This window comes from Xiphias gladius, chromosome 7, assembly GCF_016859285.1.
Source record: "Xiphias gladius isolate SHS-SW01 ecotype Sanya breed wild chromosome 7, ASM1685928v1, whole genome shotgun sequence".
Lineage (NCBI taxonomy): Eukaryota > Metazoa > Chordata > Actinopteri > Istiophoriformes > Xiphiidae > Xiphias > Xiphias gladius.
The window spans coordinates 17,355,190-17,367,363 of NC_053406.1; the positions used below are offsets into that span (position 1 = coordinate 17,355,190).

A 12,174-nucleotide genomic window follows, 5' to 3' on the forward strand; every position below is an offset into this window, starting at 1 on the left:
GACTTTTCCATGATCCACAGATATTTTTCTACAAATTTAAATCAGATGATTCTATACACTGTTGAATAACATTGTAAAGGTGTAACAGATGCTGTATATCATATCATGTTTTCTGAAGTCGTAAAGCTTTACTGTATGATCTGTTGAAGTAGTGGTTATTCATTTGACATATTAGTTGTAATGGAAGCCCGAACAGCAGCACTGGTCACCATATTCAGGAAAAAAAAATGAAAGAAAAGAAAAAAACCTCAGATGTTTTTTGTAATACTTTTAAAATATATCTTATGAAGTGGGTTTTGTAAGGAAACACTTTCCGAATCAGTGGTGCTGTATGCATAGCACACTCAGTAATACATACACACATAATACAGCACAATACACTCATCCTTTAAACTTCCCCCTCCACTTTACTTGCGTGCTTTTGGTTTTTCGCTCACCTCTCACATTGGCTCCTACTAATTTTAAGTCTTAAACCATTTCCTCTTTATGTCATCAGTTATTTCATGCTTAACTGTACAATTTTAACACCCAGAGATCAACTCTGGAACCACAAACATTTCAGTGAAAACTCACAAGACTTAAAAGAGGAAGCAAAAAGCCAAATAGTGAAATAGTTATCCACCTCTGTTGAAAGGTTGCTGACAGTTTTTCTGTATGTTGCTACCTAGTGTCGTTGCTTCAGTTCACCCATAGCTTAAACCACAGTGTAGTCTGACAACCAAATGACCTGGGGAGATCTTCAAACCCCCCCCTCCCTCCCCCGACCCCCTTTTGGAAAGCTTTAAGATGCTTGTTGAGGCTTTAGCAAGTTCAGAGTGTTTTTAGATGATTTTTTTTCCAACCTTTCATCAACAATGTGGAAGTAATAATTCTCATAACTTTTCCCACTGCTTATTTTGTGAGTGTGTGTGCGCGTACGTGTGTGTTGTAGTACAAAAGGCTGCATGACTGTAAAGGGATGGTTAAGATGTTTTTTGAAAGTCGTTTCCCTAGCACTTCTGTCACTCCTGAGATGCTTTTTGTCCTTGGGGGTCTCCCTCCCTTTCGTTTTTCCTTATGTATCATTGTTTCTTTATCTTTCTATTTACTAAACGTATCATGTTGTTTGTTCTCAGCACTGTAAAACAGTCCCTTCTACAACATTGAAAAGCAATATCACTGTATGAAACGTTCACAATGTATTTGTTATGATTGACATTTGATTCATCATCATTATTATTCACATGCACCCTAGGTGTGATAATTGAAGTAAATCTCTTTTATACAAATACTAAAAGTGTGCTGTGGTAGTTTTTTTTTTTCTTTGCCCAAAACCCTGTTGGAAACATACTTTGTTAAACACCTGGATGGTTCTGTAAAATAAGTATTCTCAGAGAAAGAGATTAGTAGGAAAGACTCAAAGTAGGATTGTGGTGCAGAAAAGGGGATCCCTCAGGGGTTGTCAGTGATGTTGTGGATATTGGATTGCTTCTGCCATTTACAGCTGCTCCGGTAAGTTATTTTGGGAACTATAAATAAAATTGAAAAACAAACAAGATGTCTAAATGAAAAATAATCTGCACATTATCTTCATCTTTCCTCTCTGCCCTCAACAGGCCGTTATGCAGAGCTGCAGGTGGAATTTTCGGCTGCAGTGCGTACCAGCGCGGAGCAGAAAGAGCTGATCCTGAAGCTGGAGCACGACCTGAGCACCATCCAGTCCATGTCTTCCCTGCCACGCCCCGATGCAGATGGGTCGGAGGTCAGCAACATGGGGAACATCCCAGAACCAATCAAAGAGGCCACTGCCATGTTTACTGGTACGTACCTGGATGTAAAAAAGTTGAGGTGTGAGGAGGAGGGCTGAACGTTTTGTTTCACAGCTTTTCTGCACAAAGCAAAAGTGTCTTCGCTTTACAAATGGTCAAATGTTCAGCGGTGGAAACATCAAGGCTACTTTGTCTTAGTTTCCGTTTTTTTTTTTTTTTCTTAGGATGGAAACATTTTAAATACGATGATCGATCGGATCTGTAACAGCCTCTGTTGATGCTTTCCCTGTCTGCGGTCTTTTTTCATGCATGCATATTTGTAAAGAGCCAATTAAAAACCCAGTTGTACATATACATGACGGAGAAATCGTCGTTCTTTGGCAATTACATGAATATAATGTGTTCATGTAAGACACCATTACTCATAGTAAGATGCTAAATGAGAAAATATGTTTTCGGGGTCTTTAACAGTAAATTTACATGCTGGTTAAAAGTATCAGGGGCATTTTAATTGTCTGCTCGGTAGCATTATGTTTCTGTGCTGCTAAATACAGAATATCATGTCAAGACAGAAAAAGACTTTTAGAATTTTATGTGCATTTCTTTAGAAAAGTCAGACATTCGGGATAAATATTTGATGCATCCATAAGTAACTGTCATTTTAGTCACATCTTGTTTGGTTTTTTTTCCTCTATGTTAAAAAGATAAGCTAGCACTGTATCCTAATTCTTAAACTAAGGCGAACTATTTGAATTAATCTCCCAGCTTTGGCACTTGTGTGAAACTTCCACGTTGAAAAGTCTTTGTTCTAATAGAGGTGATGGTGCATGAATGCAGTGTCCCTCCTCTCGGGCATAAAACTGAAAATACTGAAGTCTGACTTGCAAACACCACAACTTCTTTAATTGAAATGAGGTTAAACTGCTGAGTGGAGACTCTGTGGGGGGGGGGCTTAAATACTGCGAACAAACCTGATTAGAGGGATTTAAGTGTTTTTTTTTGTTTGTTTTTTTTTCCCCTTTCATCTACCAGTCAGTCAGTTTTGAGGTGTTCAACTCACACTGCCTGTCTGCAAATAAATAAATAAACTTTCCTCTATTTTAATAATAAATAAAGGGAAAGTGAATTGTGGCATTTGCAAGTGTTTGTTTTTGCTATCTTTGTTATCTTCAGGCTCAGGCGTGAGTCCCCATCCTGAGCTTCCTCAGGGCCAGATGGACTCTCTGCTGTCCATCATCTCAAGCCAAAGGGAGAGGTTCCGCTCCCGCAACCAGGAGCTGGAAGCTGTGAGTCACGATCTCTCTCTCTCTCTCTCTCTCTCACACTCACACTCACACTCACACTCACACACACACACACACACACACACACACACACACACACACACACACTCCTCCATGTTGCTGACCTCCGACCACACTCATCCATTTGTTTCCTCTGCCCCCTGCAGGAGAATCACTCCATGCAGCAGACCATGCAGGCCCTGCAGAATGAACTGGACAGCCTGAGAGCAGACAACATCAAACTCTATGAGAAAATCAAATTCCTGCAGAGCTACCCCAGCAGAGTGAGTCATTGTGTGTGTGTGCGTGTGTGTGTGTGTGTGTGTGTGTGTGTGTGTGTGTGGGTATGTGTGTGTGTGTGATTGTGTGAATGACTGTGCTCTTACATGGGTGACATTTGTGTTTTTGATATTTTGTTGATCTTGTGGAACTCTTGTGGAAAATATTTTGGAGGAATATTTCAATCTCTCTGTTTTCTCTGTGCTGTGTAGGCTGGAGGTAGTGACGACACTGTAATGCGCTACTCCTCCCAGTACGAGGAGAGACTGGATCCGTTTGCTTCCTTTAGCAAGAAGGTACAAAACCCACACCTTCACTACACACACAAGATCAAATCTCTTTAACAACCTCCTTTTCCTGTTCTAGTTTGTTGTTCACTGTGACAGGTTCTTCCTCTGATAACTGACAACTAACTAAACGTGGATGACAGGTTGAGATACTTCCATCAAAATAGAGCCTGATATGGTGTCAGTCCTACAGAGTTAAAGGCCAAGATCTTGTTTAGATTCTCAACTTTGCACTGACATTCCACAGTCGCCCAGAAGTAGTTTGACTGTTGAGAAAGAGAAACCAATTTAGCAGCTTTAGAACAGAAACTACTTACTCTATTTTGAGTAAGTAGTTTAAATTTTACCGTTTTCTTTGCTTTCACACATGGATGATGACAAGTCCCATCTCATTTTCTGTGTTTTGTTGAAAGTAATTCTGGGAAAGGTAGAGGCTGAGGTGCATTAGACATATTCTACAGATGGAAATTTATTCAAAATAACTCTGACCATCATTTATTATTACTTGAGCTCACACTTTCCAAAGAAGGTGTATATTTGTTGAGGCTAACTACTCTGTGTTTGAAGGAGCGTCAGCGCCGATACCTGAGTCTCAGCCCCTGGGATAAGGCAACTCTGAGCCTGGTAAGCCTCAAAGACACCCGAACACACACACACACACACACACACACACTCACTCTCTCTCTCTCTCTCTTCTCATGTGTTTGGTGCAACTCCTTATCTAATCCTTCAATTTTTGTGTCTTTTAGGGACGTGTGATTCTCTCCAACAAGGTAGCCAGGACCGTTGCCTTCTTCTACACCCTGTTCCTGCATTGTTTGGTCTTCTTGGTAAGTCTCTTTGTAAATCAGAGGAGCTTGTGCTACACTGTTAATAGGTGTATGTGTTCAGGTTTAGAGAAACTGAACTGACTTGTTACCTGTGATTTTGCAGGTGTTGTACAAGACCGCTTGGAGCGAGAGTATCGGCAGAGATTGCTCTGCCTTCTGTGCTAAAAAGTGAGTGTGCATAGCACAGCTGAAAGTGAAACTCGATCTTCTGGCTTTATATTTCTATATCATGTATGGACTGAATATGCCATTTTAATCCTTACAAGTACTTGATATTCCTAATTTTTTCTCCTTTTCTCTTTTACTCAAAGGTACGCTGATCACCTCCACCGTTTCCATGAGAACGACCAAAACCTCTAAGCTGTCGCACAGGGATGTCATCTCATCCCTGTGAGATGGGGTTGGTTCAACATTCAGCAGCATGCATGTCCTGCATAAAAGTCATGAAAACAGAACTTTACTTTTGTTTTTGCAGTAGCTAACATTTCCACTAGGGGGCAGTTCAGGGCTGTAAACTGTAAATCAAAGGGTTGATTGATTCCAAAATAGGTTCCTCTTTTTTTCATTTCCAGTTTCAGTACCTTTAATAAGTTGCAGTTTATATATAAGTCTAGCAAAACTATGACTGAAGGTTCCTTCTCATATTAACTTATTGCTGAAAGCCAATCATTAGTAGTTCATGTACTAATTGCTGTTGTTGCACAAATTTAATGAAGTTAGGATTTAGTCCTTCCCACACCAAAGGGACCACAATGCTCTGGTCTTGCTGTGTTTTTTCTGAGTTATACAGGAATTTAGAATAGTTAGGGAATTTAATCAATGAAGAAATAGTTGTTCAAGTTAAAGACTTTTATTGTCATTATGCAGGTGTAACACAAGAGCCATGTACATCCTCAGTCGATGTGTGACATACCAACATATACACACAGACATTCTCTAAAACGATAAAAACAGTATCACAAACAGTAAAAACAATAAAAACAGCAAACACAGATTCAAAGGTTGATAGATGATGTAAGATTTAAGTTGATATATTTAAAATTATAATTTGTTTTGGTTGGGGACTTTCTGTGAAGGTTACTGAGGAAGAGGTGTTTATTTTAAGAGGTTATGGTGGTGGAACAATACATACAGTAGTTATAAGGTTGTAATGGTTGTTTTAATGACTTGTTTCTTGGCAGAGAAATCACCCTGACTTGCTATTAAGAGATCATTTGCGCCTCATCCGATAGATGAGTGTTGCAGCAGTAATACATCAATGGTTATTTAGTCTATGATCCTAATGTTGTTCTCCAAGACAAATTACTGTGCATGTTTACCTGCTTACTTCTTCCTTTTCTAACTGACATTGCAGATATATTCAAAATAAAGACATTACCGTCATTTTTCTCAAATTGTTTTCTTTTAAAATTATATGGATAGGTATCCACCAATCAAAAGTTTAAAAAAAACAAAACATTGCAAGTTATTTCATTTCAGGATAAGGCCAATGATATTCTACATTTTTCTTACTGTCAACGAATTTAAAGACCACCAAAAATAATTAATTCATCCTATTAACACACATTGTCTGTGTTGCCAGAGCCTGATATAGCTGATTCCTGCAGGGCAACTATCTGACTTTATTCTGACGGAGGGTGTGTAGTTGTTTTTTCTTACATAAAGCCTCATTTTTTTGTGGCTGACAGCAGAGAAACACTTCATGGAAGTATGTGATCCAAACGGGCAGTACATTTTTCACTGTGGATAGGCAGGAAGAGGAACTCTCAGCTTTGATGCTCAGCAAAAACCATGAGAGAGAGGACGCTGAATTAAAAGCCAATGCAAGCGTGCAAGCGCTCTGTCGTTCCTAATGATCTTACCTTGAGTTGTTAATAGCGCAGGCAGGATGGTGGCGGTGCAGGGGAGAGTGCACTGATGACACCTGTTCTTGTCAGATAACATCAACACCGTGGTCCTTGAAAATCCCTGCCATACAGCTCCATTTCTGTCCCGAAACTATTAAAAACACACCAGTGAGCCACATTGTTGCACTGGATAACATGTTCCTTCAATACGCCGAACATGGGCTCTAGTATATTTTGATTCAATCCCAGATACACTGTCCTGCTGCTGGAAATACTCACCAGAGCACCACATGTGCATTCACCTGCAGCCGAAAATAGTTCCCACTAAATGCAATATTTACTCCTGTTTGAGTAACGTTTGCTAGAAACTACAGTGTCCAGGTTTTTAGGAAATTAGCCTTTTTAAAATATTTAAGTATATATATTCATAACCCAATTTTAAAGGTACATGACCTCAGTAAGAATGAATGGGCCTGGGGCAGAGAGCCATAGATAGGATGAGGAAGTCATAAAGTACTTAGTCACAGTTGATTCCCTGTTAGTTCTGTTCTTTTAGTTGGATTTTTTGACAGTAACAGTAATATTAAAGTGGTCTCTGTATTATTACGTAAGTCGAGAGACAAATGTGGGCTGATAGTAAGCACTCTTGGGTCTGTTTAACAGCAAACCCAAGAGGAAGGAGTGGAAGTTACTGACTGTCGGCACTGAAACACACACACACTCACACACACACACACACACACACACACACACGGAATGAATGTGCTGATCAGTGATTCAGGCCTGAGCGGTCCCACTGAGAGCTCCCTGCATCTGAGTATGTCTGAATCAGACTGCATTATTCATCACAGGCCTCCTCTTAAAGAGCACCTCGGCTCGCAGCCATTAAAGACTAACGAGACAGACACACATACGCTTCCTCCTTCACTTTTCCGTCCGTCTTGAGCCCCCTTTTTGCATATGAATCAGAGCAGACCCTGAGCTTTCTCAGCACAATTACAGCCTCATTCTGCCCTCCAGAGCGCCATTCACCTTTAACCCCAAACTTGGATACACACACCTTGCACTTACACACACCTACCCCCCCCCGCTTGCCAGTCTCTGTCTCTCTTTCCTTCATATCATTCGTCTCAGCCTCTCCATTGACAGCTCTATAAATATTAACAACTTCCATCTGTAGGATAACAAAGGTCATCAGTAACCCTAATGGCCTGATGTTATTTTTACCGCAGTTGACAAGTCATTTCACCTGGACTGAACCTTGATCCGAGAGCTTTCTTAAGTGACCGCGCACTGATGGGTCAGCATTTTATTTTTTGTCCTGTCATGTTTATTTTGAGACTGTGTCCAAGAGCAAACATCACCCTGCAGTGAGGGAGACTGAGTGTACAGCAGGAGTGGAGAAAAAGGAGGATATTGGATTATTTCATCTTTCTTCCATAGTCTAGATTTTTCTTTTCAATCTTGGGCTCAGTAGGAGGCAGTAAAGTTATGTTTTATTATGAATATAAATTATTAAGCTGACTCTTCTGAATGTATTCCCTTTTGTCTGTCTGCTTGCATCACTGTATCTGTTTTCCCTACAATTTTTTTTTTTTTTTTTAAACTAAAATCACCTCATATCATCAACTGTGATATCACTGACCCCAATGATGGCTTTGGATGGAAGCCAGGAACTTTTTAGGGCTACAACGAACAAATATTTTCTTTTTTGATTTATTCCTTAATCTGTAAAATGAGGCAAGGTTGCCATAGCCAGTACAGTCCAGACCGTAAGTACTTGGACAGTCACACATTTTTTGTTCTTCAGGCTCCGAGCTTCAACACATTCAATTTGAACTACAATATTGGATGCTAGACTGAAGTCTCCGCATTAATATGAGTGGGTTTACGTCAATTTTGAAAGAACTGTGTGGGAAGCTATAGCCCTTTTAACACATGCCATGTCTGTCTCTGTATGTGTCCAATTACTTTTGAACCCCTAAACCCTGGGGGACTATATGTGTTAAAAGGGCTAGGTAGCTCACAGTGAGGACACTAAGGCCATGTCTTCTGTAATTTATTTGGGACTTTTTTGGGAGTTTACGTTCTGCGTCAGTTGCAGCAGAGTTTTCAGATCCAGCAGTTTCCAGAGCAGAGCCTCCTGGGCTGCAGATCAGTCTTGGTGAGAGAGGAATTTTGTAAAGACTCCATACAGTATACTGCTTCAGCTTGGCAGGTAAGATTTTTTTTTTTTCCCCTCCTAGACATCCCTCCCATTCAGCGGCATCCTCTTCATTCATTTCTCTGTGGCTGTGAAAATCTCATTCAGTGCATTCATTGAACTAACACACCATTCAGGATTTTTGTCTTTTTTTTGTTGCTAAGTAGCCCAGGCCATAAACTGCTGAGGACTGTTGCATGGAAACAAAAGAGTCTGTGTGTGTGTGTGTGTGTGTGTGTGTGTGTGTGTGTGTGTGTGTGTGTGTGTGAGAGAGAGAGAAAAGGGTGGATTGCTAAGGGAGTTTGGTTCCTGTTTGTGTTTGGGATGTGTCATTTATTTTATTTTGTATAATTAAGTACCATTTTGGCCTCTCATAATCCCCTTTGGAAATGTCTCAGTCCCCTTTCTCTCTCTCTCCCCCGATCCTCTGTCTCTGCATGCATTCAGTTTACCCCCCACCACCTTGGAGTGTTGCCATGGAAACAGGCCTCCTCTGTCAGGTGGCTGCATGCTGAATGCTCCCCCTGCGCTCTGATTTGCTCTAACATCATCTGGCCGAATCACTCGGCCACGTGATCCTGGACAAACCAGTACGGATGCTGAATATGGAGTCTCTCTTATGACCCCCGCGCCCCCACCTCACCCTGCCTTCCTCTCACCTCATCTGGGGAAGATTATGTGAAGTGATGGATGGATTTAGATAATGTTTATTCACAGTACAGTCATTGTAAAGAAAAGAAATTCACAGCCTCAATTCAAAGTCGATTAACCCTGATCTTCTGTTTGGGCTCTTGGAGACCCCAGATCTTCTTCAAGCTCAAAAAACATACTTAAGATTTTATTTTTTCTATCAGCTCGATTCGTAATATCTTTTTCTAATTTTATGAGACTTTCTTCTAAACAACACATTACTTCTGTTTGGGGCTTCAGAGAAAGTTTAAAAACTTTATTTATGATGGATTTTCACATGCTGCATATCTGTGATTGGTGTTGACCGTACTTTTTATGCAGCACTACTCCTCCCAAATTTTCCGTTTTTGTCTTTGGAGTTTTATAACAGTTTGTTCATGCAGTAAGGGATCTGCTGGGAGTCGGAACTTTCGGGGGTCTATTTGACCCCAGAAATAAGGAACTTAACTATATAAGATCACTTACTTTACATTTTTTTGTCTCTGAATGACTTTTTAGCAAACAAAAGGAATATATATATGTTCATGCATGTGCCATTTGTCTTCTAAAACATGAAATATTTCCTTGTTTGGTGAAATATGCTTTATGGTCATTTTGTAACCTTCGCGATATGTGTAAGCTTAGTTCATGGCAATGGCAAGGGTTACCATTCAATACTTCTCTACATATTGGCCTTAAATAAATTTAGAGGAAAAAGAAAATATTTGAAGGGAGAAAAATGGTTGATTTTGCAGTTATTATAATTATAATAATAATTATTGCTACTTTACATATAAAGCTGTTGAGCCTGTGACATCCCAAACAATGAGGAAATAAAGCCAATGTCAACAAAACCCTACGTTTAATATTATTTTAAATCTCAGGAAATTTGTTTGGCTTTTTCTTGCCACAATACATGTTTTCCTTTATCAGTGATAGAGGAGTATTTGCATCCTTTCCCTGAAGTTAAAGTTGTTGTATTGCTATACCACAATGTAAAGATACTCCATTATATGTTAAAGGCCTGCATTATACATTTACTTAACAAAATGTACAAGAGTATTAATAGAAAAATGTATGTTTTATGATTATATAGAGGGTAATATTGATGCATTAATGTATGAGCTGCATTTTAATGATGTAGCTTGTTAAGGTGGAGCTGGATTTAATGACTGCATTTACTTTTGGGTGGTTAATCTGTATCAATTAATCCTTTTTTATAAGATCATCATATGTTTTGTTTGTAAAATCTGAATTGGGTAGTGATTATAGCTGTGTAATAAATGTAGTGAGGTAAAAGAAAAATATTTCCCTCTGAGATGTAGACAAGTAGAAGTTGCAAGTATTAAATAGTACAAATACTTGCAAATTGTACAGTCCATTACTTTCCACTACTGTCTGTTATGTTTCCTGATGCAGCCTAAAGTTTATTGGCAGAGCCTCCCCAGCAAATGACTTCCTGACGTGCTTTCCTTCCTGCTGTTGTTTCCTCATGTTGTTTACAGTGTCACTAATAGTGTGGTTTACTGTGCTATCTTGGGCTGAGCTCCAGAGGGGCTCAGATGACATCATGGCGCACATCATGCATCATCTCCTGCAAGCTCAGGGTGAGAGACGTAACCTCAGGTACAAGGTGACACAGAAAACACACACGCACACACACACACCTACACACACCTACACACCTACGTTTCAACGGCAAGTCATCTGAGGATCAGCTCCGCTAATTTCTTGTCACTTCAGTGAAGCGGTTGCAAGTGAAAGCTGGTGTGACTCAGCTGGCGGGCTGCCACTTCTGACACCGCCTGATGAGATCTGTAACCAGTCGATACCCTAGCACACATACGGTAAAGACGTGACTTGTATTTGTTAAATAGAAGTTTTCCTCAAGCTTGGTGGAGTCAAACACACAGACACATGGGACAGTGCTCCTAAAACTACAATGTAACAATGTTTATGTAGTATTATTAACCAGGCAGCTATCCCTGGACCCCAGACACTGCAGGATCCCAAAAGCCCCAGGTCTGCATGCAAGAAGATGCACGTAATTCAATTAATTGTATTTTTTTTGCAATGAATAGATATTTAAGTGAGAATAAATAAGTAAAGCCTCTGCAGCAAGCAGACATTAAAAAAGAGCCTTCCTTCAAATGTTAGTGCACTGTTACTCTTTATTTCATGAACTTTAAAAAAAAAAAGTTAAACAGTAATTGTGGCATGTGCCCAAAAGTTTGGCACCCTACTCTGTCGATACTTAGTCACCCCAAACTACTGCATGCAACTTTAGTTTGTATTGTGTTTAATCAAATTACCATAGACTAACTGCAAACACACAGCAAACCAAGCAATTGGTCCAGATGTCTTTCATAGAGAATTGAAGAGCTAAAAAGACAAAGGTGTCTCGCAGGAGGACTTTCCACAACCTGGCAACCCAAAAGTTGTTTTTGTTAATGGCTTAGGACTGGTCTTTAAAGACTTCATAAGCGATTTATTAATCAGTAATAGAAACATAAATTACAGCTCATAAACCATTTATAAACGGTGCCTTATCAGAGAGTGGTTCCTTATTACATTAAAGGTCACTCTAGCGATTTAGTATTGGACTTCCCTACAGTTTGGAGATTTACAAGACACAGATGATAAAAAAAAAAAGATACAGTACAGTGGTACAGTACTTTGTAACATCAACTGAGAGTTGTAAAATCCACTCTGCGAATATTACAAACGATTGTGCAGCATTTTTCGTGTCTGATGAGCCTTTAAATGCATTAATCTGTTAATCCAACTGGACTACCTAGATGCTATTTCGTTGACCCATCACTATCTTAAACACCATACCCCCGCCAGTGCAGAGTTTTGGTCTGAATCCCTGCTTAGCTCTTTGCCTAGTGTGCTGTTAGTGGTAGCGGTAGTCGGGGCCTTCATCAATAACCCCCCTCTGAGGGCATAGTTATGGGCATCCCTTAGACATGATGGAAACATGACCTCCTCTCAGGTAAATTTAGTTTTGTTCCCCATCTTAGATTCA

General features: G+C 39.8%; 1 protein-coding gene across 1 annotated transcript in view; it reads left to right on the forward strand.

Moving 5' to 3' along the window:
* The window catches only part of cux1b (cut-like homeobox 1b), a 63,221-nt gene extending 57,420 nt beyond the window's left edge, over positions 1-5,801 (forward strand). Inside the window, exons 15-22 of the mRNA XM_040129931.1 lie at positions 1,596-1,799; positions 2,922-3,034; positions 3,199-3,315; positions 3,523-3,606; positions 4,165-4,221; positions 4,347-4,427; positions 4,531-4,595; positions 4,739-5,801. Of these exons, the coding sequence (XP_039985865.1) occupies positions 1,596-1,799; positions 2,922-3,034; positions 3,199-3,315; positions 3,523-3,606; positions 4,165-4,221; positions 4,347-4,427; positions 4,531-4,595; positions 4,739-4,787 (770 nt within the window). The 3' untranslated portion in view covers positions 4,788-5,801. The remainder of the gene's footprint in view (positions 1-1,595; positions 1,800-2,921; positions 3,035-3,198; positions 3,316-3,522; positions 3,607-4,164; positions 4,222-4,346; positions 4,428-4,530; positions 4,596-4,738) is intronic.
* Positions 5,802-12,174: the final 6,373 nt, after the last annotated feature.